Source organism: Crotalus tigris, unplaced genomic scaffold (genome assembly GCF_016545835.1).
Source record: "Crotalus tigris isolate CLP2741 ecotype Arizona unplaced genomic scaffold, ASM1654583v1 scf7180000017899.1852299, whole genome shotgun sequence".
Lineage (NCBI taxonomy): Eukaryota > Metazoa > Chordata > Lepidosauria > Squamata > Viperidae > Crotalus > Crotalus tigris.
The window spans coordinates 1,077,556-1,104,525 of NW_024096711.1; the positions used below are offsets into that span (position 1 = coordinate 1,077,556).

A 26,970-nucleotide genomic window follows, 5' to 3' on the forward strand; every position below is an offset into this window, starting at 1 on the left:
TGTAAACTTCAGTTGAAAAAGGTCTAAAGAACTTTGCAAGATTTACCTGGGATAGAAATACAAAGTTTTCAATTCTAACATGGATACAACAATATATTGTTGTAAAAGGAGTCAGTGTTTGAGTGCGTGCTATAATTATTAATTTCTTTAGTCTCTAGGGTTATAATTGTGGTTTGTCCTATCAATGTAAAACTGTTGTTCCTTAAAAATATGGTTGCTTGAGCTTATTAGTCATTGCCTTTTGTCAATACTTGTTTGCTGTTTCCCCATCATTATTTCTTTAAATATTTGAACAACACTCTATGAATGGTTACAACATAGCCTTTTTGCCCTTGTCATATATTATTTTATTCTTACTCAATGGTTGTATAACAGAAATAGTGAGCAAGATTACATGATACCAGTTCCTGCTGCCCTTAATATTAGTGCCTCTCTTTTCTGAACCTCTGAACAAATCGATCCTCTCTTTGAACCATCTTCTGTTTCTTTCAGATAAGGCTAAAGAGATATTGAGAAGGGTTTTAATGATTATTTGTGGGTTTGAATCTTGTTCATGGAGCTACAGTGAAAGTCATTTATCCTTTCAGGCCATTGAAGCATTTTTTTAAATATAACAATAGATATATATTCCTTCCAGGTTTTCTATCTTATATTTATAATTCACTTGATTGGTAAAGCTCTGTCTTTCATTATCAGCTCAAGGTTAGACCAGAAGTTTTGCAATTCTAGTATGTTCTGGGGAAATCTCACTCTTCTAAACCAGTGTTTCTCATACTTGGCAACTTTAAGATGGGTGAACTTCAGCTCCCAGAATACCCCAGTTTATATTGTTTATATATCTGGCTGATCCAATGAAAGAGATTCTCAGAACAGCGGAATACTCTAATACTAGGAATTTATCATGATAGGAGCAGCTGGCAAACAATTATAGTCAGGGTTAAGGCCATATTGGGTCACTTTCTGGTTGCAACTGTTTTTTTTGGAGCACAAGATAGGTGTAAATGCTATGGTTTAATCTAAATGTGACTATATGTTTGTCGTACTTGAGGCATGTAAATAAATTAAATTTATTTACAGTTCAAGACCAAACATCAGCACAGAAGTGCTCAAGGACTGTGGAGATTCAGTGTTATTCTATGTTTGCTCAGTGATCAAAAATCTAGTTTTATATGAGAAATAAAATTCGTATTAGCAAGCTGTGAACAAAAGAAATCAGCTAAGCTAAACTTAGTAGAAATAGAAAAGGAAAGACAGAGATATTTGCTTAAAGAATACTCAGATTTGTATCACTGTGACCCAGTAAAAAGATTTATTTATTCATTCATTTATTCATTCATTTACTTACTTACTTACTTAATTTTTATATTACCCATCTCTCCTCAAGGTGACTCTGGATGGAGAGATTTATATGAAAATCCACCAAAGTAATGGATTTTATCGGCTTTAGGGTACAGCAAGAAATAAATATACATTTATTTTTAATAATTAAATTATTAAATATTAATTTACTAAGATATACATTTCGGTAGACATTCCAAAGGAAATGGATGGTACTTAAGGTCATGCTAGTAGAGTTGCCAAAGATCTTAACAAATATAAAAATATTTCCAAGTTAAGACAAACTCATTGCCAGTTACCTCTTTAATAAAGAAACAATTAGTGATATATCAAAAGTATACAACCTATTGAATGCTGCCTTTTTTTAAAATAGAAGATTAATCCCGTTCTTTAACAATAAAGCTAAAGCAACCTGTTTGGTCTAACGATTAAAGCTACAGACTAGGAGACAGTGAGTTATAGTCATGACTTGAGTATGAAGCCAGCTGGGTGATCTTGGGCCAGTCACTTTCTCTTAACTCTAGGAAAGAGGCAATATCAAACCACATCTGAAAAAGCCTTGCCAAAAAAACTGCATGGACTTTTTCAGGCAGTCTCTGAGAATCAAACGTGATTTCAGGAAAGAAGGGAAAAAACATACAGTTAACCATAATTTGTGGCCCAGCAAAGTTAAGTGTTGCCCCAAGAATTCTTTATTATACTGTCAATATGCCAATGCATTGTGGCAGAAAACAACTATATGTGTTACAGCAGGCAGCACCAAAGACTTCAAGCCATGTCTTCATGCACTTGCCTGATAACCTAGTTACTTCAGAGCAGAAAAGAAGCACATCTCACTGGAAAAAGCAAATTCTTTGTTGCCTGTTATGGAATCTAATGAAATACAGTACTGGCATATGTAAATCTCCTGCTAACTTACCGTAACTCATATGGCCTAATTTAAATGAGAGAGTGATTGTGTGCAAATAATTATATTATCATTTCCTAGGTTTCTGTTTGAAGAATGAAGGGCCTCCAAGAATACAAATATCAGTCATCCATGCTCATAAAATCCTTGACATTTATACAATTGGAAAAAAAACATAAAGAATGATTTAAAAATTGTAAACATTCAATTTCCCATGCAGTTTTGCAAGTGCCTAGTACAGTTAAGTAGCAGTAAGATTGATAATCTCGCAGAAACTTCATTTAACCAGACAAGTCAATGACATGTGTCTTCTTTGCACCTTCTTCAGTCTTAGCTTTACAATTGCTTCTATATACTTAATTCATTAGAGAAGCAATAAAAATAAGCAAGTTGATAATGTGCCATGTCAAATTTTGGACTGATATCACAGTACCATTGAGCCCAAAGAAATAAAGGCAAGCTGACTGATTCAATTGCTCTGTTGCTTACTTAGAATGGGATATAAGGTTCAAAAGGTTATTTAAACATATTTAATTATAAAAATAATAATACAAAAAGTTGGGTTGTGTGCACACAAAATTCTGCCAAATATCAATGTATTTTAAATCCTAAAACAAACCTATTCATTTGAAAATTGCGATTTAATTGAATTTCAGTTCTGCCCAATAAAAGTTCCTTCAAGAAATAGGCCCTTTGGCAGGAAAAAAAAATAGGATTTTTAATTTGCTTTCAGTTTTTTTAAATTTATAAAACAGAATTAGAGATTAGGTGGGTGGGTGGACTCTGAGAATAGGAAAAAAATATTTGATGCTGATGACAATTAAAATCTCCTTATACTGCTTTTGTATATTTAGAATTAAAGAGTTTAAAAGAAATGTGTTCTCATTTCAATCCATATGAATTTATTTACCACTGATATTAATCTAAGTCAACATTCATGTGAGGGCTTGAAGCAGTATAGTTTTCCAGTCTCATGCTTTTCAAAGATGTGCTGATTATGTGCCATTTTCTTTCTTTCAAATTCATGCAAATTTTTCCCCCACCAGGAATCTATTCTGGAACTGACTTAGGAGATGCGATTAATAATTCATTGCATTTCTGCGGAATAAATTTTGATGCAATATAGCAGTAACTGAGAAAATAAACTTCAGAACAACATTAATTTGAATTACGGGAGTGATTTCAACCCAGGAATTTAACGTATTTTCCTTCTTTACAAGCCGTTTGCAATTATTAACAAGGGACAAATTGTTTACAGAAAATAAAACTATAACAAATATGTAGATATACTTACTCATGAGTATTTCAGGAGAATGGCTTTCAAGAGAAATTAAAATATTGCTTAATTAGATTTGTATACTGAGATGAAAGATCAAATGTCAATAATGCAGATTTCTGCTACAGTAATCTGCTGACTACCTTGGTTGATCATGACTGTCAGGGGGGAATCTCAGGTTATTATGAAAAAAATCAAGATGGGCTGTGCAACACATATAAAAGCAGATGAAGCATCAATTTACCATTGTGGTCACCATCATCACATTTTTTACCATATCCTGAGTCCTGTGTAAATTTATGTGCAAGAGTATTCCTGGAAAATCTGTGAGGATTTTTAGTAACTTTTTATTGGACCAGGTCACACAGCAAATACCAAGATAAGTTCTTCAAGATATTTCACTGATCACTGGAAGGTGTTTTGTACAAACATAAAATAAATGCAGATGTTTTAGTTTATCAATAGGACTAGACACAAAGACAGTTTTTTCCCCCATGCCATCACTCTGTTAAACAACTAACTCCACCAGCACTGTCTTATGCCTAAAGATATCTAACCATGTAATAGGGCTGTATTACTATTATTCTTCTCATCTCACCTATTAACTGCGTCTGTTGGTATCTTATGACTATTACTTTGTTGGTTGTATCTTATGATTTATGATTTATCACTTTGTTGCTTGTATATACACTGAGAACTTGTACACTGGAGACAAATTCCTTGTTTGTCCAATCATACTTGGCCAATAAAAAATATTCTATTCTATTCTATTCTATTCTAGTCTAGTCTAGTCTAGTCTAGTCTAGTCTAGTCTAGTCTCTATTCATTTGTATTTAAAGGTACTCAACTACTGTAAGATAGAAAGGTGATAAACTAAGTATTTTGGAATTAGTGTGCAATTCTAATTGCTTGTTTGCTTAATTTGAGATTTCTCTTCTCCCCCTTCCCGCATGATGTTCAAAGGAATTAGCAGAGCATAAACTGCAGCAGAATATATTTCGGCTTTTGATGGTTGCTGTAGTCTGCAACTAACCCCCTAAAAAAATATTAACAGATTTCAGTTGCATTCATTATGCGTCCTTAAAGTATATAAGGAATATATTTCATAATTTCTTTCTACGATGTGGCAAATTGTCTTTTAGTAGTCATTTTTGGAGGGACTCTACTTGTTTTGAAAGTCATTCTGAAGCTTTGTATCTATATGTGTTAATATAATACTCTGGCTTCTAAGTGGGAAACTGTAGCTTTCCAGTTGATGCTGGACTGCACTTTCCTATACTTATATGTAACTTTATAAATAATATTTTTGCTATATAATTATATATTATATGTATTATGTTATAAAATTGTATATAATTCTATAGACAATAATTTCTGGCCATGCTGGATGCAGCTAGTGGATATTGCAGTTTAGAAAGCCACCAATTTTCCAAATCTATGATTACATTTTTGCCATGATCAGAACCAACCATTAGACAACCTGTGACCCATTGGGTCATTGTTTCAGAGATATTTCCTTACAGAGAAACAAAATGATTATGGGCGAGCAAAAAAGCAGTGGAAGCAGGAGTGACGTCCAACTTCCTGGTGGCTTCCCCATTGATTTTTCTTGTAGGAAGCTGGCAAGGAGTATTGGAAATGTCATTCACATGACTGCAGTTGATCATGGCAGCATGGTAACATGACAGCATGGAAGGACTGAAGTGCCCAAACTTTGACAAATTTCAGTTGAATGGGAGTCATGGGTCCCAGATTTTGGGTGCAGTCTTCAAGTTAACCCATTTGAGGTGTGTTGATTCAAAAATTGTTGCCCTATGATGCAGCATTCTGCCCAACTGAAGGTTGTAGACATAAGAGTTTTAGGAGCATTTTGGGAGCTTGCTTATAAGGCCAGCCATTTTTGCGCTCTGCTCATGGAGCGAGTTACCGGTCTACCCACCCCAATTGGCCAGCCAAAATGCCGGCATTTTGCTCTGATGACATCGGCAATTAGCTGACGAAAGCTAAGTGTATTAAACACTTTTGTTTGTATTTTATCCTGGTGTTCGATTGTTTCTTTTAAGTATGAGTATACCCAGGATTTTGCATTTTTAGCATAATCAAGGACATATATATATATATATATATATATATATATATGTTCAGGCAAGTTAACAAACATCAGCCACAGCGTCACTTCAGTTTATTCCAAAAGTAGATGAATTCTATTGATCTTTTTTATCTATTTATTTTTACATCTTGGAATTTTTTTAAAACACACACACACGTTCTGTAAATAATTTGTTAAAGATTTTGAGGCAATTCATAGATTCCTCCATATTTTCTATATGTAGAACTATGCTTTTTTTCAAAATTCATTTCACAATCTGTACAGATTAGATTTAGAAATTGGACCGATTTATTAAATTGCAAATTGAGAACAAATTAATTATAAAATTTGAAATAGATTAGATTATTTCCCATACCCTTACTAACGATTTCTACCATGTTGTACCGTAGTTGTATTACATGAGCCTTATATAGTCACATCCCAATGCCTGGATGAAAACAGCATTACAGACCTAGGAAACTATAAATTTGCTACTAAGGAAATTGGACTGGATTTGATCAAAATTTGAATATCAAATAAACTCAATAGATGGACAAGGAAAAGTGGGGTGGCTCAGAACCAAGATTCTATAAGAGATTCTTTACTTCTGAGCAGTTACAGAAATATTGTTCCCATTTTTCCATTAAAAGCATGGACAGAAAGAGGATTGGAATGAAATGGTTAAGTTGACTTTATTGAATCTGTGAATTTATTAGTGGTCTCCACTCACAAACCTTGGAGAATATCTTTGTTTATGACAGGTTTCCTAAGCTGAAATGTACCTCTCTTGGGGAGATTCAGGCAGATTCTGAGGGAAGTATGAAGTATCTTTTAATTGTACATTGTTACAGTAAATCCAACTTTCCCAAAATACAGGTAGTCCTTGACTTATGACCTCAACTGAGCCCAAAATTTATTTCGTTAAGCAAGACATTTGTAAAGTGAATTTTGCCCTATTTTATGACCTTTGTTGCCACAGTTGTTAAGTGAATCATTGCATTTGTTAAGTTTTTTATGCCTTATTAAAAATAAAGCTTCACTATTCCTATAGGTGTTTGGATTTTTAGGGGAGGTGTGTATATTAAGATTACACTAAAGGGAAGTGTGATGGGAAAAGGTTTAGGAACCTCTGCTTTATGGGGTCTTTGTTTCAGAAGTAGCTCTAGTTTCACAATGTTTCACACCAATTACACTCATCTGTACTTAGCAGTGGAGCTAATGAATTTGGCATGAGCTGTGGGAATATTTAGAATTGCAAATAGTGTGCATGGACCTTGAGTTATCTTGGAATGAGGTATAAAGACTATAAAGGCTGTTCTGATCGCAAACAGCAAAATAACACACAAAAATTGAAAGAAACTATATTCCTTCCATTCAATTGCGTCCAATTCTTAGAGATTGCATGGACTAATCCCTGCAGTTTCCTTAGCAAGCTTTTTCAGAAGTGGTTTGTCATTGCTTCCTTCCTAGGGTTGAGAGTGAGAGAGACCTGGGCCAAGGTCATCCAACTGGCTTTGAGCCTAAGGCAAAAGTAGAACTTGGGGTCTCCAGGTTTCTACCCTGGTACCTTAATCACTACAAACTAGCCCTTGTTATTTTCATTAAGCCAAAAGAAATTTCCAAAAAGGCTTTTTTAAAAAACATTAGTTGGCATAATTTAGACAATAGATTCTGTGTGGGGCTGCATTTCTCTCTCTTTCCCTCCCTCCTTCTTATTATCCTTCTAATGCTGTATAAAAATTAGAATCACTGGATTAAGTCAGCTCCTAAAATAATGGGCATGAGTGTATATGAAGAACAAACAACTAGATAAATGAATTTAAATGCCACCTGCATTTCCATTTAATTCAAATTAAATATTGTTATGATAAAGAGAGCCAATATGGTCTAGTGCAGGGTTAGGCAACCTTGGCTCTTTTATGACTCGTGGACATCAACTGCCAGAATTCCTGAGCCAGCCATGCTGAGGGGAAAGGGAGAGGTTTCCAAGCTGAGCCATGCTGGCTCAGGAATTCTGGGAGTTAAAGTCCACGAGTCATAACAGAGCCAAGGTCGCCTACCCCTGGTCTAATGGCAAAGGCAACAAGCTACAAACCAAGGCACTGGGCGTTGTAGAATTCTAATCCTGCCTTAGATATGAAAGCCAGCTGGATGACTTGGGCCAGTTATTCTCTCTCAGTCCACAACATCAGGCTTGGATGGCAAGCTGGTTCATCAATTGATGTTGCAACTAATGAATAAAAATTCAGTTGATCCACCCCAAAAAAGTGTCATTTTCGCTTGCATAAAAATACTAGTGAAAAAAAATTGTGAAGAGAATTACTTTCCTTCAATATATTTATTTCTTTATGGGCATCTGGAGGGCAGAGAAGACAAATACGCATTACAACATCGTTATATAAATTCTGCCCTCTTTGTACTTGATTTGAGATCTTTTAAGCAGCTATCTATCTATCTATCTATCTATCTATCTATCTATCTATCTATCAAATTATTTGGCTGTCCATTTCAGAATAAGTGACTTTGAATAGCATACAACAATCCAGTAAAACAGTAAATACGTAAGATAATCACTGGATAAAACCATTGTCTAATAATTATGAAAAGGATTAAAAATTATAAAAGCAAAACCAAACCCATGTAGCCACCCAGAGCCACCTATGGTGAGTTGGGTGGCTAAATAAATAAATAAATAAATCTGAGTTATGCCACTGATAGAACATTTTACTATTTTCTTTAAAAAATTTTCATGTTTTCTTTTGCAAGCATTAGTTTACAGTATGTTGTTCGTGCTGTTTCCTAAATAATTGCTAAACCCTGTGATATGCATCTTAAATATTTCACTGATTAATTCTATTTCTTTTCTGCTTTTCTTGACTGCATAGACCAGTGGTTCTCAATCTGTGGTCCACGGACCCTTGGGGGGGGGCGCAATGTCATCACGGGGGATCCACAAAAGCTTGAAGCAATGTTATGATTTAAATCTTGAGTTAAGTCTTGGTGATCTGTCATCATAGTCCATGACCACAAAGAATATTTAAAGGGGGGAGTTCCATGCTGAAAAACAGGTTGAGAACCACTGGCGCAGACCAATAGGTTCTCCTCCACTTGTCCTTAGAATCTGACTCCAGTCATTCCTGATTGTTGGTGATGGTTTCAGCAACATTTCAAGGGCCACAGATTTCCTTCTGGGAGCATCAATCCAAAGAAGGCGGCAGTATTACCTGGTCCCAGAAAGCTAAGTGTGTGCATTACTTGCCACATCTCTCTGGAGCCTAAGATTACTTAAAGCTGCTGTGGGAGAACCATGTTCATTGCTGGTGGCAAAAATCAGGAAAGTCTGGTGGTGCTTTCTCCACTAGCAATTTTTATTAAAAGGCCTAAGCTTTTGTGAGCTGCAGCTTATGCCTTTTAATGAAGTTTATTAATTGGGAAAGGTGCTACCAGACTACTACTGACTGGAGCCCTGCTCCACCTCCAGAGAAAATATTCTGTTTTAAGTTTTTTTTTCAAAGAGAAACATGTATCTCCATCAATCTAAGTTAAAAGGAATATTGGAGGAGAAGATGCCCATTTTCAAGAATATGTGAAAGTATTGATCAAAAAGAAAAGTCACTTGCTTTCTCTTCTCCAGGAGAACTTGTTACTCACTTGATTTTCCAGTCAAAATAATGTAGGATGGTGTTACTTTCAAGGCGAAGATGATGAGGTTTAAGTGACTGTGTCTTAAGTTGATGGGGTCCCTTGCTATTTGATTTTTCACAAGTTTTCAATTGCCTCTTAAAGCAGGGGTCCCCAACCCCCAGGCCATGGCTGGGTGCCAGGCCGTAGTCCTTTCAGAACTGGACCACAGAAGTGATGGATGAGAGCGCATACATGCGAAACTGCATTTGTGAAAGCACCATACCTGCACGAAACATCCTCTCTCCCCTCCCCCACGGCTGGTGGACCCACGGCTGCCACCGCCTCCGTGGGTCCACCAAGGCGGAAAGGTTGGGGGATGCTGTTTTAAAGGATGAAGCCAACCAGATGAAAAAAATAGACACAAAGACTTTTTCATTTAGCAATTTAATTAGTTGTCTTATAAGTAACTGTTAATGTACTGTAAAGTAAGTTACTGTAAACTTATTAAATGTAATGTGTAGTGTTTCTTTAGTCTGGAGGAAAGATTACAGAGAATTACCACTAAGGTGGTAATTTGCTTTAGATCAGTAAATGCTTAATTAGTTTTTAAATAACTGTTAATATAAGCTTTTATAATTGTGAGATTAAATACAACATGCATGGTATTTTTAGGTTTAAAAATGTAAAAGAAATGAACGATTACAAACAAACTGTAGTTAGCAGGCTGATATTGCAATTTGCTTCAGATAAAGAATTTTCCTTCTATATCATTATTTATGCAGTACTAAAATGAAATGAAATGTTTTGCCAATTCTGAGAGCAAAATTATCCTTATATCACACCTTTAAACAAATGAAAATGACGTTTTTAATGTTCCTGCTTTCTATTCTTCCCACAACAACAATCCTGTGGGGTGAGTTGGTGTCAGAGAGAGACTGTCTGGCATAAGAAACCAGGAGGCAGGATAGAGTTTATTCCCATGCAGCCTAAACAAGAATCTGATCTACTAATGGTCAAGGCAAATTGACGGCAGATAAGAATCAAGGGACTTCAAGGGGAATTGGACTTGGGTATCTTTAGGGGACGTAGGGACTCCAGATGATGATGCATTTGACCCTGTCCTCAGGCCCATCTCCTACAGAGCCTGTCCCAGACAGAAGGAGGGTTCAAGCAGGGATCAGTCTGGAATTGCTATTTGCAAGAGAGCAAGGTCTGCCTCCCTCTTGAATGCTATTGAACCTTATCTACTTTTTTTTATCACAGAGGCAAACTGCCAGCCTGAAAAAATTGCAGTGAAATAGGCATTGAGCAATAAAGCAGATAGTTTATACTCTATACGTGTGGATCTGGTTGTTTGTACCTGACGGTTGGGTTGGGAGAGAGTGCCTGGTCCAAAGTCACCCAGCTGGCTTTCATGCATAAGGCAGAACTAGAACTCACAATCTTCTGATTTCTAGGCCAGCATCTTCAACGCTATACCAAACTGACTGGCTGTTAGTCCTCTCCCAATCACACTGGGCTGGAATCATGCGGGCAAGGTGACAAAAAAAATCTGAAAGAACTTTGTATAAATAATACTTATTAAAAAAAAGTTGGAAAGCCACCACTCTATGAATTTCAGCTGTCCAACTTAATTATAGAAAGGATGTTGAAACCTTCTTCAGTTTCATTTTATCCCTGCCCTAAACAGCAGACAACTTGGCCTTCTCTTTTGAACGGCCTGACCTATTTCTATCTGGTTTTGCAATGGTCAGATTTGCTCTCATTTTCTCTGACAGCATCAGAACTAATTTTCACAAATTTCACTTTCCACAATGCATGCATATTTGCATAGTCTGTAGAAATGCCATTCAGGTCATGTCAGTCATTTAAATTAATTTCAGATCATGCATATACTTAGTTTGAGTTCAGATGCTAACACTGCAAAAATTTCAGAATGATCTCCCACTGGGACCTGCTTTGTTGTTAATCAAGAGCGAAAGCATCTGAATAGTAAGGGAGGGAGGTTGGTATAGGAAAATAGAAGCTAAAATCTGCCATGATCTACCTGAAATGAGGAGAAGAAGAAAAAAATTTCCAATTGCTCCTCAAGGGCAGATTCCCGTTTAGCATTAATAGTAATCACACTCAAGGTAAATATTTTACCTTGGATGGATTTCCTCCTGGGCCTTTCTCTTGGAGTTTAATGAAAGTGTGGGAAGCCAGGGAGGCTGCAGATCACTAGGGGAAATAACTATCCTTACCAAAAAATATTGATATTTTTATCAAACCCATGGCCAACATGCAAATGTAGAAATGCAAGAATAGTCCACCCCTAAGAACATCTCCAAAGTTCTTTTCTCCTTTGAAAGAGAGGTCTATCTAAAGGAAATTACTTTTCTTTGCTGATAGGAAACAATAGAAAATAATGGCTTTGCCAAGCTCCTAGTTGGATGGTGCATTTTCTAGAGTTTTTGTATTGTGCAAGATCCATTCATCTTTCATTAGCTAATTTATCCATGTTGCCTGGAGATAATAAGTTATCTATCTATCTATCTATCTATCTATCTATCTATCTATCTATCTATCTATCCACCCATCTCAAAAAAGGGTAACTTTGAATGATTTACCTCTAATAGACATAAACAGATACAGTATTCTTTTTGCGGAGTGTCATTGAAAATGGGCTGAATAAAACAGGGGTATCAAATGGCAGAGAATAACCAATATTCTCTAAAAAAAATTCTTTCATTAAGCTCTGTTTGACACAGCTCAGATAATTTCATAGGTCTTATTGGGGCCTATGGAGTCACACAAAAAGTCAGTTGATTTGGTCATTTTTAAAGAGGTTACCCTCTGAGCCGTTTGCAGAAAAAAAAAACGAGCTCATGATCAATACATTTATTCTGAAGTTAGGTTGCAGGAATTACTGACTACTTAATCAAATGCCGTATTTAATTTTGTAGTACTCTCTCATAATAGATTGGCACTTCATTTTCAAAATAATCTCTGGTTCTGAGCAGCAGGTAAACTGGAATAAAAATCAGAAATGGGAAATATTTAAAATAAATTTCTATTGCAGTTTCATTTTTACTGCGAGCACTGACATTTCATGTAAGTAGATTATGATATGATGATGATGATATCCATTCAGTTGTGTTTGACTCTTGGCGATCCTATAGGGCCAGGTCTCTCCACGTCTTCCAATCTTGCACTGCTTCTTTGGGTTTTTCTATGCTCTGTCAGCTTTGATGGTGTCCATCCACCATGTTCTTTGATGGCCTGGTTTCCTTTTACCGCTAACTCTTCCAAATATAATTTGCTTTCTTCACTGAATTCCCCCACATGGCATGGCCCAAAGTAAGTGAGACCCAGTTTCGTGATTTTGCCTTCTAGTGACATGAACCGGAATTTAACTTGGAACAGGTTAAAATATTTCTTGGGAAAAAAATGACAAGAAATGTTTACAACTTTAATTGCTACATCTTATACATTATTATGTTTTTTTGTAGTTTTAATTATTTATTAATTAAATTAATATGCCACTCACCTCACTCTCTATGAAATGTTTAATATTTATGATTTAATTAATTAATATATTTATATTTAATATGTTTATATGCCACCCGTCTCCCTGTCTAGAGACTCTGCATTTATATTTGGAATGAATAGTTCTTGTGCATCCATTAAACCATTTTCTCAGTAATGTAATTGCTAGCCTCTCCATTTTTTTTTATTCAGCTTGAATGCTAGAGGAATTGAAAGCTTCGATGCATATAAGACCAATTTGATCCGTATTGAAGAAATAGTACCTGCTAATAGAAAAAGCCTTCAAAAATATTCCAAACATGAGATTGGGTTTTTAAAGAGTTTATTACTCAAAATGTACCAAATATTTTTTCTCAAATTTGAACAAGTTTTAAATTAGATACAGGAGCTTTTGTTTAGATTATTTGTGGCTGTTTTATCATTTTAGGTTAAAGATGGAAGTGGTTTTCTATAGTGACATATTGGTGACATTTCACTTTAAATTCTCTTTTAATTTCAGTCAAAGCCAAGCCAAGCGAACCTCCTGCTCTCAGAAATACCAGCAACAACACCACAACTGCAAAACCAGGTAAAAACATGGGAGGGAAAAACTTTACTTAAGAAGAATCTTTTTAAACCTATGGTGTGTTTTTCTCTAAAGATGAGAGGACAAATATTACTTAGCAGGCCTGGAGCCCTGATGCAGAGCATGTAGAAATAAGGAATGACTCACAAGCCTATTTCTATCCATGGTATCAGGGTGTCTATAGGGTAGAGTCCAAACAGTGAAAATAGTGGTGCTGACTATGTGATCAAAGCTCCATCTGTTTAGTATATTCATTGTGGCCAGTTTGATGTTTTGGACCACATACTGCTACATCCCCGCTATGTTCCTCCATTGTTACTGTGTACTCTGTGTACTATGCGGAGAGGTTTTCGTGGATATGATAACATGGTTCACCAACTCTTTGGAGATGCACATGTCAGGATCAACTAGCAAGTAATCTCCTTATTTAAGTTGCACATTGTAAAACTCTACATGTACGAACTCTTTTGAATGATCTTTGCTGCTCTGCTTCTTGGACCAGTTCCTCACTAGTGATTTATACTATTATACAATTTCATCCAACTAACTGAAATGGTTGAAAGCCTTCATTATTACAATTATTTCAGCACTGTAAAGGATGGAAGTAGCTGCAAAATACCAATAAGGAAATGGTCTCAATCTGCCTCTTATCTTTTTTCCCTCCTCAAATCAGCAATTAATTTTGCCCATTGGATAGCTTTCCAGGAGCAGGAGAAGGAGGAGAAAAATAGGGTGGGAAGAGCAGAAAGGGTTTCACTATTATTCTTCTCCACCAGTCACTCCAATCACCTGGGAAGTGGAGAAAAGAAGTGGCTGAAAGTGAAAAGCACACCAGGTTGGAGTGAACTGGAGCAGCGAATATGAGCTTTAATTTGTATTTTAGTATTAAGCAGTTGCTTTTTATTTATTTCAGAGATTCGTATTTCATCCCTCCCCCGTACCTCAGTAACCTTCTATATTACTATATAATGAAGCTAAGAATGAATTTATTCAAATTGAAGCAATGAAAGGAGGGCAAAGAAAAATCAAGTATCGGATATCAGAATAAACCTTTTGATTTTAATAATTGGGGGGAAAATGAGGTTGCCCAGCTACAAAATAACAAAGCCTGTTGGGCAAGCAGCTTCTTTGGGCAAGACTTCAATTGTTGTAGAATCACTCAAAAAGTGACTTTGTTGGTCCTGTGATGTCTTTATACTCCTTGCTATTCCCTCACAAGAGGAATCCCAAGGAAGTGCTTTGGATGTTGACTTTAAAAAAACACAGGTATCTTTCATATTGATCACTCACTTTTTTTACTCAGTTGTTATTTATTCATTACCCATATATTCTTGATTCTTTCTCTTCTGTTTTTACTACATTCATTCTTGCTACTACTTTCCCCTTTGTGCAAGGAAATAGTACAGGTTGTCCTCGACTTACAACAGATGATTTAGTGATCGTTCAAAGTTACAACAGCACTGAAGGTGACTTATGACCATTTTTCACATTTATGACCATTGCAGCGTCTTCATGGTCACATGATCAGAATTCAGAATTGGTAACTGACTCATATAGTATATATGGTATTATGGTTGCAATGTCCCTGGGTCGTATCATCACCTTTTATGAACTTCTGATGAGCAAAGTCAATGGGGAAGCTAGATTTACTTAACAATCATGTTACTAAACAACTGCAGTGATTCACTTAACAATTGTGGCAAGAAAGGTCATAAAATGGAGCAAAACTCACTAACAAATGTCTCACAGTAGCAACAGACATTTTGGGCTCAGTTGTAGCCATAGGTCAAGGACTATCTGTAACTTCACTCTCCAGGCTGATAGGCATAGATGCAACCTTTTGCACAATACTACTAGTTGCTCAGCAGTTCGATAAGCAAATTACTTATGAATTACAATACATTTCAAATTACACTATCCTATATTGGCATATTTGCCATTTTTCAACTTCTCCACAGCATTTATCACCTCCTTTTCATTCATTTATGGTTATGGCTTTTCTGTACTAAAGCCTTAAAGCTGTTCAGCTTCTACTCATAAGATGACTGGAAATGAAGCAGGCTTAAGAAATTCAGAAAATTTTCTGAATTTTCTCTGTTTTGGCCAAGATGATGGCTTGATGCACATGCTAGATTTACCATGAGCCCTGATTGGTGGTGGTAGTGATGGTGGTGATGGTGGTGGTGGTGGTAGTGGTGGTGGTGGTGATGGAGGAGGAAGAGGAAGAAGAAGAGGAGGAGGAGGAGGAGGAGGAGGAGGAGGAGGAGGAGGAGGAAAATTCTCTTTCACCATTCCATTACTGACCTTATAAAAGAAAAAGCACCGCTTCTCATTGGTGAACTTGTAAAAATAATATGACCATAGATGGCAGTGATTGGCGATTGGAGGGAGTGCTCCTGTCACTATACTCAACAGCCAAATGGAATGGAGAAGTTTGTTTTTGCTAAAATGAAAAATCCTTGGACTGACACAAGTTAAAGACACTACTTAGGGATGTGGGAGGAAATGGTATGCAGAGGTTGCCTTCCTAGTGGGCTGGGAGTGGAGAAAGGAGACAACATCATGCAGTCCTTTTCTTGAGAAATGGTCAGTGGACCATCCTCATGCTAAGGCAAGCTGATGATGTTGACTATTGTGTCTATAATTCACATACAAATCTTTAAAAGACTCCTTCATTTTCAATTCTCTGCTTGCTGGCCCTTGTTTATTCTTCTCCACTTCCAAAAGAACCTCTTATTCACTTTGCATTTTCTCTGCTTCTTTTTCTCTTACATTCCAAGTTTTAATGTTCCACATGCCACTGTCATCAGTAGAGGGGTAAGCTTCTTCAGTGGCACAGAGTGAGATATACGGATCTCCAGGCATCTTCCTTCATCTGACTGCTTTATTCTGACCGTTGATGGAAGATAGACTCTTCAGAACAATAGCATCCCAAATATGATGATGTAGCATTGATTTAAAAATCTGCTTGGCCGTCATTGCTTTCCAAAATCCATGTGCATAGAGATCGGATGGAAACGGGCTGACCAATTTTCACTACGTCTGTCCCATCTGCTCCTGATGTCAAGGAATATAATCTGTTTTCCTGTTTGAAAAAGAACTGCTGTACGAGAAATTATGCTGGCATTTTCCAAGAATGCAACCCCTATTTTCAGTTGTGGAGTGGGGCTCAGTGGGTACCTGGGGATCCGCTGGACAAAAATAGCTAAGTGCCCCACTGGGATTCTTCCCAGGCAGAGGCGTCTACCTCAGCAGTGGTATTTGAGGTTACCTGTACTCCATGCACACTCACCTCAGTGACATTTTTTATCAAAGAGGCAGGAAGTCGTGTGGGTGATAGTTTGTGTTTACCCAACCTCACTGATAAGAGGACTGGGGTGGTGGTGGTGGTGAGAATGATTTTTATTTCTTTTTTAGTGACCTTTTTGGAGACCCATTGGGTGGTGCTGGGGATTTCTATCACAGCCTAAACTAGGGTGGTTCTTGGCAGATTCTATTTTTTGATAGAGTTAGTCCTTGACTTATGACCACAATTGAGCCTAAAATTTCTGTTGCTAAGTGAGACATTTGTTAAGTGAGTTTTGCCCCCATTTTATGACCTTTCTTGCCACAACTGTTAAGTTAATCATTTTAGTTGTTAACTTAGCAACACAGTTGTTAGCTGATACTGTTTTTCCCATTGACTTTGGTTGCAAAAGGTGATCACATAAGCCCAAGCCATTGCAACCGTCATGCATATGAGTCAATTGCCAAGTGTCTCAATTTTGATCATGTGGATGTGGCAATTGTCATAAGTGTGAAAAACAGTCATAAGTCACCTTTTTCAATGCCGTTGTAACTTAGAACGGTCACTAAGTGAACTGTTGTAAGGCAAGGACTACCCGTATTATGAAATCCCTAATAGTTAATCCACCTGGGAACATTCGTTTTGTCAATCCCACTGAAGTGTGTGTATGTGTGATAGAAGGACAGTGAATCATTATATACAATTCCCACTTATGCCTTTTCTCCACAATAGTTTCATACCTGCTTAGCTATTAAAAGCTCTGGTAGAAAGCAAAAATGATTGTCACTTACTGCTTTGTGCTCAAGTGCCATCTAATGTAAGGGAAAACATTTTTTAAGCATTTAAACAATTGTCTACTTCTTTGGAAAGGAAGTATGCTTCTGCCTATTGCTCTTAACTGGAGCAGGGGACAAAACACTCTCAAATCCTTAAGACATTCTGCCATCCTATATGCTACATTATCATGAGAATGTCTCTCAACTAAAACTCAGGTTGGAGAGATTCCTCAATGATTGGATTCTGCCGCTATCAGAACATATTTCAGATGGATTCCCTTGTGCTGTTAAAGCCTTTGGTTTCTTTGTACTTAAGATGGCTGGCACAACAAGCACAGAATGAAGTGGATGATGATACCTGAAGAAGAAACAATCGGCTGTAGCATTTCACATTCTCTACATTCTCTGATTGTTAAAAAAAAATAGAGCCATGTTTTTCAACCTAGGCAACTTTTTAAGATATGTCACTTATGCTGGCTGGGGAATTTTGGGACTTAAAGTCCACACATCTTAAAGTTGCCAAACTTGAGAAACATTGCAATAGAGCCAACTTTAAATATTTTTTTCTAATAGGTAGGTTTTTTTTTTAATTAGCAGGAACTTTTGGTGCATGATAGAGCAATCAAAAAGTCAACTGCTTATCATCTGACATGGTGCAATTCACTTTACCGCCACTTCCTTCTGCTGTTAGGTGTAGACACTGATCTTGATGAATGAATATTAAACTCCTGTTATTAAGTGGATAAATGTAGTACCCTGCTATTTCTACTGAGGTAGGCGGTAGAACTTCATTGCATAAATGGAACTATCACTTGCCTGCAAATAGGAAATTAGAAAAGGAGAGTCTCTTATGGTTCATTCACTATGCATTGAATGGTTATAAGATAATATGAAGTGGAATAAAAATAATCTACTATCTTCTTTCAATAGTCACTTAGAGCTTTTCCCACTTGTACTTAACTGTAGCACCAATACACCCTTGCAACATGGTCTTGTTGTGATAATAGCCCCGTCTTGTCCCCAGCCCATGAGTGAGACATATTTAAACACTCCTTAGTTGTATTGTTATTAATATTGTGTTTGTCTCCCTTATTCCTACACCATCAGGAATGTATGAAATATGTTAGGCTTTGTGCCCATTGCCTTAGTGGGAAGGCAAATGATTGGCAGTGACATGAAACAACAATTGTACAGGCAAATGTGTTGTTCTCCACTGCCTCAAGGATTGATAAAGTTTCAAATAGCAGTGGAAAAAAGTCCACAGACTCTAAATAGGCTTTCTGTTTTTAGGCATTCATCCATTTCTTTCAGAAATCTTCAAAGTATTACATGTTTCACACCAGTTTGAGATGGTTTCAGGTAAAGATTTTCATCATGCAATTATCGTGTTTCATACATGTATTTGTAATTATCCCCCAGTTCTTCCATCTTCCCCTGTCTCCAAAAATCTGTCAAAGAAAAGAAATCAGAATAGCTGCATTATGTTTTTTGACTGACGTTGCTAAGAGGCATTCATCTAAAAAGCACCTTACATTGCAAATCAAGTACCTCGTAATAAACGAATAAATTTAGAATAGCAAATCTTGTAGATTTCCTCCAGCTATATTTATTATCTTCCTATTTTTTTTTGAGTCTACAATTGCATGACCACTGATTATCTTTAATATCTCAACTTCTTATCTTGCAGAAATTCAAAAATTACGTCTGATGGATGGAGGAAGCAACTGTTCTGGCAGAGTCGAGTTGGAAGTCATGGGTACCTGGGGCACTGTATGCGATGACAATTGGGACCTGGTTGATGCTGAAGTTGTGTGTCAGCAACTTGGTTGTGGTTCAGCCTTTCGGGCTCTCAGTGGCTCTCATTTCCCAAAGGGGACAGGACCCATCCATTTGGATGAAGTGAAATGCCTGGGAGATGAACAGTATCTATGGGACTGTCTGTCTAATAGGAGCCATGATTGTGGACACAAGGAAGATGCTGGTGTGATTTGTTTAGGTTTGTGAATTTCTGTTGTTTGTGTTTCATGTTTAATTAATATTCAGTGGGGTTCAGGCCTGGATATGGGACATGGATTGCTTATGTTGGTGACCTGTGGCATGACAGTATAACCCCCTGAGCAACATCCAATACCATAGGTCATAGTATCCTTTTGGACTGTCTGCAAGGGGACGTGTGGGGGGCACTATTCTACATGGGTTCTTTTCCTCCCTGAGCAGTTGGTTTCATTACTTGCACTAGTGCAGTGGTTCTCAACCTTTTTAATGCCGCGACCCCAACCGGTCGTAAGTCGAGGACTAAACAACCGGTTGTAAGTCAAGGACTAAACCGGTCGTAAGTCAAGGACTATCCAACCGGTCATAAGTCGAGGACTTTCCCTGCCCAGGAGCGCTGCGCATGCGTGGTGCCACCCCCTGCGCCGGACGAGGCGTAGCTGGCAAGCGGCAGAGACGGAGCAGGCCGACCACGCGCTGGGCCACCAGCTGGCCCAGCCCAAGGGAGATAAGGCACCCGCCAGGCTCCACGCATGCCAGCAACCCTCCCTGCACCCGCTGGCCTTCCACCTCCCACCCCTGGCCCTCTTTTACTTACATTTTTAGTAGTTGTTCAGCAGGGAGGGGTGGAAACTTCCAGACAGCTCGCCTTCGCTGCAGACAACTTGCAGCACCGTTTGCAGAATGGGACTTTTGGCGGGCTCAGCAGGGCAGAGACAGCCTGGACAATTCCTATTGGCTTTTAAAAGCCAATAGAATAAAAGGGAGTAGCACAGCTAAGGAAAAGGGGGAAAAAATGGCGGACTGCGTTGTTTGGTGATCCCCGTGAAATGGTCGTTCGACCCCAAATGGGGTCCCGACCCACAGGTTGAGAACCACTGTACTAGTGGATGGGGAGTCAAGTGTACACAGTCAATGCAAGCTATAAAAAGGCTAATGGTTGGAAACTGATCAAAGAGAGAAGCAATATGGAATTAAGGAGAAAGTTCCTGACAGTGAGGACAATTAACCAGTGGAACAACCTGCCTTTGGAGGTTGTGGGCACTCCATCACTGGAGGTGTTTAAAAAGAGAATGGACAGTCACTTGTCTGAGATGGTATAGGTTCTCCTGCTTGAGCGGGAGGCTGGACTAGAAGACCCTTCCAGCTCTATTCTATTCTAACACTGTCATATGTCAAAAACATCTTAGAAACAACCAATAGACATGCAGCTTACATAGCACAAACTAACTAAAGCCCTCCAAAACATATTAGGTAAACCAAAAGACCCAGTAGCTAAGAATAAAAAACATGAGTCATCTATAACATAGAATCAAAGGACAAACTGCCACTAAATAGGATAGGCAGGCGGAAGACTAGCAGAGTGCATTCATGAACACCAACTATGGTAGCAGTCAGAAGATTATTTAAATTAGCTTTGTAGCTACTTTAATTAAAAATTAGAGGAAGATTTAGTGCCAAATTTGATATGGGTTATTATGAAATGGTTTTGTGAATTTGTTTTATCCATTGGGGAATTGGATTGTCCAATGAAGAAAAATCCTCATGTTTAATAGTGCTGGATACATTTTATTATTTACTTCTGCTGATTACTGGATGTCTGCAGTTTAGCAATTCGATTCCCACTAGCTCAGGGTTGACTCAGCCTTCCATCCTTCCGTGGTCGGTAAAATGCAGACCCAGATTGTTGGGGGCAATATGCTGACTCTGTGAACTGCTTAGAGAGGGCTGTAAAGCACTGTGAAGCGGTATATAAGTCTAAGTGCTATTGTATTGCTATTATCTGAAAGTTTCCACTAATGCTTAGGCAAAATCTTCAGTTTCCTTTGTAATGCTTTTAATCTTGCTTTCTAAAGCAATAGGAGGCACATCTGCTCTGTTCTCTGCTTGAATTTTAAATTAGCTTTTGTATTGGGGTTTTATGGATGTGAAAGTTGAATCATAAGAAAGGCTGAGAAACAAAGAATTGAGGCCTTTGAACTATGGTGCTGGAGAAGACTCCTGTGAGTCCCTTGTACTGCAAGGCGTTCACACCGGTCAGTCCTAGAAGAGATCAACCCCAACTGCTCTTTAGAAGGCCAGATCCTGAAGTTGAAACTCAAATACTTTGGCCACCTAATGAGACGGAAGGACTCACTGGAGAAGGGCCTAATGCTGGGAAAGATTGAGGGCAATAGAAGAAGGGGACGACAGAGAATGAGGTGGCTGGATGGAGTCACTGAAGCAGTAGGCGTGAAATTAAATGGACTCCAGAAGATTGTAGAGGACAGGAAGACCTGGAAGAACGTTGTCCATGGGGTCGCGATGGGTCAGACACGACTTCACAATTAACAACAACAAATTGGGGTTTTATTTTTATAAGCCACCCTGAGTCAGCAAGAACGAGTTTAGTGGCCATATAAATTTTCTAAATAAATAAATACTTAGGCTATCATGTCTTCTTCTAGTCTACTCTTCTCAAGACTAAAAATATGTTTGTCTTTGGGCCATTACTTGTAAGACTTGGTTTCCAGATTCTTCAAATCCTTCTTAAAATGTAGTGTTAAAACTGGATTTGATAATCTGCCTGCAGTCTGACCAATATAGAAGAGAAGTGAAGGATTACTTCTTAAGATCTTGTACACTGTTTCTCTTAACACAGCCAAACACCACATTACCATTTTAAGCAGTTATATTTCACCACAAATCTTTGTCCAGAACAAAAGATGGCACCCCCTCTCCTCAAAATAAAATTGCTTCTGAAATCGTAACTGCCTTATCTTATTAACATTGACTTTAAGCCTGTTTCTCTCCATTGAGACCAATACAGCTCCAGGTCAAGACTTTTATTGCATCACCCACACATTCTGAAGTACAAATGTAATACTGAGTATCATCTGCATATTGTTAATATTTCTGAGGTAAGTCAGGACAGAAAAATGACTCCACGAATGACTGGAATTAGATTTTATTGAGATAAGTTATAGCAACAGAATCTTGAAACCCTGACTGAGTTTTCCTCTCCCTCCCTTTTATACTAGTGAATTAGTGAGTAGTCGGTCTCAGTTTTGTTCTCACACTTTCTCTGTTTCTCAGGCAACATGTTGTTGTAACCATCATCTCAGCTTAGTTTCTCCAAGATCATCTCTATAGATCATTTCCAAGATCATCTCTGCAATACCTTATTCTAAATAGTTGAACAATGTTCCCAGTGGTTTTATGTTACATGATAGGAGAGAGTCTGTGGCATCTCACTACTAGCCCTACAAGGTAAACCAGGACATGAAAGTGACACCACAGGAAGACTAGAACTATGCTTTATTAAGATAGGCTATAATAACAAAATCTTGAGAGTCTGATTGTGTATTTTCCCAGGGAATAGTAAGCATCTTCTAAATATTCTCTCCCCTCCCAGGACATAAAGAATGCTTCTGTCTTTTTTTGTTTATGTAATGCTTTCTGAACATTTGCTTCATCTCTCCAGGTCTCTACAGAAGAGCTCTACAGCTTATCTAATCCTTCCCCCCCCCTCAACTATAACTGAGCACATATACTATGGTCAATGGTATTAAAGGCTGCAGAGGGTCACTCTCCCCCATTTGAAACCTCATCATCAGTAACCTACAAGAGTGACAATGTGGGTTCAGTTCCCAACTTTCCATGCTCAGGTTTCAATGCTGACTGAAAAGGATCGTGTTCAACTTGTGAGCCACTAGGAAAATTAAATTATTTTTACATTTATTATATCCTAGCTGGCCTTATAATTGGGATGTTTTACTATTCAGGTTGTAGGATTTCACATTTCTCTCTTGAATTTCATTTGGATAGCTTTGGGCCCAGGGTTCCATCTGTCAGAATTGTTTTGAATTCTGTCTTTGATTCTGCATTTTGTACTGTTAGTCACTTAGTTCTGTGTCATCTGCAAATTTGATAAATGTCCCCAGGTTGCTTTATTTCAAGTCCAAATATAACACAAAGCCTAAGACAGATCATTGGCATTCTACTTGCATTGGTGCTGATATTTGTTGAGTGATACAAGCTGAGCCATGTATTGAGCATTTGAGGATAATGACTGTTCAATTAACTGTGTCTCTTGCTAACAGTAATATTGCCCATCCTGCACTTAAGGTAACTTTTCACACAATACATGCATTGTTCTGTGTATTGGCTTTGTGTCCCTGTGGCATCATTTGTGTCCCTCAGCTCAGTAGCTGAGCTGATTAATGCTGGGTGTTAGCATTAGCGCTGTGTATTTGAAATTTGAATATCTTTGAAAGGGAGAAGTCCAGCCAGGAATCTGGTTTGCCTTTTGGCACATTGCAGCTCTGTAGAGCTTATGGACTAACCTTTCCTTGTTTACAGAGATCCTTCCTCACCCCATTACTTGGCACTTAGGCTGCAGCCATATTAGCAGATCTTTCAAGGGGAAAGGTGGCTTGAAAGTACTTAAGCCCTCAGAAGAGCTGCCATGATTTTTTGGCAGATAGTCAGACAAATGAAATATGAAGTAATAAGGCTGGAGGAGTACAGGTAAATAATTTCCTTTACCTATATGAAGTGGGGTGGTTTTTTTTATTATTATTAATTTTTGCCACTGCAGGACCTGTGAGTACCCGTGAGCATTCTTGCTCTTTGTTTCCCCACTTGAAGTCAGCAGAATTAAAGGTGTAGGGAAACACTGGATATGCATGAATATGTCCTTAAACCAGGAAAGGAAAGGAAAGGAAAGGAAGGAAAGGAAAGGAAAGGAAAGGAAAGGAAAGGAAAGGAAGATAGAACAGAATAAGGGTAGTAGATAGAACAAGGGTGAATGGCAAATATTAAGTTAAAAGGCAGAGGCATCAATGCCATCTCTTCTGGCTGCTTGCTTATCAGTGCTGTATGATGGTAATTATGATTTTTTTGCTACGGCATATACTTCATACAATGAAGCTGTTTGATTTTTCTGGAAAGGGCTGTTGAAAGTAAAATTAGGTCCAGTTCTAAACTGGAAGTAAGACGTTGGAAATAAAATGGAGGCTAAGATGCTGGAAATAAAATGGAGGCTGGCTGCTTAGGAAAGAAGGTTTAATGATGAGCAGAACCAACAACAGCATGTAGTTCTGGGACAGCTGACAAATTGATTTGATGAGTACAAGGATTTTTAATCTTGTGATTTGGGGGAGGGTATAGTAAAAAGGATTGGGGGGGTACGTTCTTACTGTAGGGCACTTGAGATGCCATTTTGGCAACTGTCTTACCATCACCATCTGCAAATGTCCTAACTGTGTGACAGATTAGCCAAAGTAGCTTGCTTGGAAAGTGAGAAACCGGCTATCATATTAGCTATTGTGGTCTGTAGGAGGTTTCAGATGGCTTTGATTGGAAAGATTGTTTTGCTCCAAATCTCTGGTGTGCTTCATTCCTTTATTGATTCTGATCTATTGATCCATACAACAATGTTCATGATGCAAAACCCATATACACTCTATAATCCTGAGTCCCTAAGATATGTGCTTTCCCTGGGAGAATGCTGTTTCTTCTTAATGTGCACAATTATCTTAGAACAGACATGTCAAACAGAAGGCCCGGGGGTCGGATGCGGCCCGCGAAGTGGTTTCATGTGGCCCGCGAAGCCATCCTGGAAACAGTGAGGGAACGGCCCCCTCTGCCTTGGCCCTGGCCCAGACCAGCCGGGAGCCAATGTACAATTTTGTGGTGGCCATTTATGCTGAAACGCATTCAGTCTTAGCTCCATAAGCTCCCCCCCCCTCATGGCCTGAGAGGAACAGTGAGGCTCCTCCAGTGGACCATGCCTTGGCACTTGCCCTGGTCCCATCCCCTTCTGCCAGAGACCCTCAAATCTGTCCTGCCCAGGCCCCCACTGGCCCCTTTGATGCGAACGATATAGAGCTGGCCACACCCACCCAGTAGGCCACACCCACTCCATCCACACCCATCCAGTAGGCTGCACCCACCCTGGCCGCACACCCCCCGAGGGCAACTGCAGTGCTGATGCGGCCCTCAATGAAATTGATTTGACACCCCTGTCTTAGAATATACAGTCTGGGCAAACTAAGACTCAGTATATCCCTATTTGTCTAAATTTGAACTGGTTGGTAAAGATGATGAAACTTGTGGAGACTGCCAAATTAAGTTCTTTGATTAAAGAAAATAAACAGTGCCTACGTTTATGGTTGACTATACATTTTTATAGACTTTTTGAATAAAATGAAAAAATTGCACTTATGATTTGGGGTTCAGTGATTAGAAAATAAACCTGAATAATACAAAAGAGTGAACTTTCTTTTGCAATCAGGAAGAGATAACTTAGAACTTATATTTGTTGCAAAGGAAATCAGAAAAATTTTCTATTTCTTTATATTGTTTCTGCATTTTATCTTTTGTCTTTTTTCTCTTGTCTCCCTTTACTTGTTATTAGTTTGCATTAGTTTTTATGCTCTTTGTAAAAATTTCAGTAAAAAGCTGAAACTGACCCACTGTTAATTGTTTTCTCTTTTTATTTTTCATAACCTTTTATAATTTCAGACTCACTAGACTTCCGAACGGTTACAGATACAACAGAAAGAGAAACTGTGACTTCAGTCTCCCATCTACCCAGTCTCTGTAAGTGAAATCTCTTTAAAGTACTTCAGTTGCACACAGTGCAATTACTTAAACAAACCTGTTGTAGGTTGCCCACTTATTAAGAGCTCACTATATGCAATTCACTTTGAGTGGTGTTTTTTTTTTTTTCTTTATCAACTATATCTTTTGGTTTAGTCCCAACTCATCTTAGTGGTACAAACAGTCAGAAGCAAAATTCCAATCTGACTGACATTTGCCAATAGACTGAATTAGTACTTCCTAAAATTTGCATTAGAATGATCTCCAGAATCATAAATGCATTTGTATAACTTCATGAATCAATATATTCATTTAATTGCTCTTAAGGTTAAATAAGAAATAAATATACCACTTTAGTTTTACTAATTAAAATTCAATTACAGTTTCTAAATATGTGATACCACATATATCCACTATTGATTGGGTCTTCACAGGCAAAAGCTGGATCAAAGCCCATAGCAAATGTTGACCTCCCACTCTACCTGGGCTGATCTAATTGTGACCCGTGGCTCTACCCATAGTCTCAGAACTTCTGAGTGAAAAAGTTCCCTAGAAGTTATTTTTTATGATGCATTTTGGAAGAAAGTAAAACCTCACCTCTGAGCTGACCTCCTCTGAAGACAGAAAATCAGAGAGTTAGAAAGAACCCTGGATGCCACTAACTGAGCAGCTTTAGTTATAAAGGTCCTAGAAAGAGAAGGCACAACTGAAAAAGGTGGTCCTCCCAAAGAATAAACATGAAAAAAAGGAGAGAGAAAAAGAGAAGAGCCCAGTCTGGAGCTTCAAAGCTGGGGAAAGCGAAAATTTGTTTGTTATCTGTAAAATGTATTGGCTACTCATCTTACCCAGAGTAACTCTGGGTGGCTTACAATCATATATCTGATTGTATATGAACCCATAAAGTTCATATATTGATCTGAAGACAGCAGCTGAATATCTGGCTAAAGGTCAGATAAGTCAATAAGGAGAAATTATTCAACCTATGTTCTTTTTATTGTCATTTT

The 26,970-nt window shown here is 38.0% G+C and overlaps 1 protein-coding gene across 4 annotated transcripts in view; it reads left to right on the plus strand.

Moving 5' to 3' along the window:
* Positions 1-26,970, plus strand: part of CD6 (CD6 molecule) — a 45,616-nt gene that overhangs the window by 3,663 nt on the left and 14,983 nt on the right. For all 4 annotated transcript variants that reach the window (XM_039344259.1, XM_039344257.1, XM_039344258.1 and 1 more), the window contains exons 2-4: positions 13,262-13,330; positions 19,077-19,385; positions 25,889-25,966. In XM_039344259.1, coding sequence (XP_039200193.1) covers positions 13,262-13,330; positions 19,077-19,385; positions 25,889-25,966 — 456 coding nt within the window. The remainder of the gene's footprint in view (positions 1-13,261; positions 13,331-19,076; positions 19,386-25,888; positions 25,967-26,970) is intronic.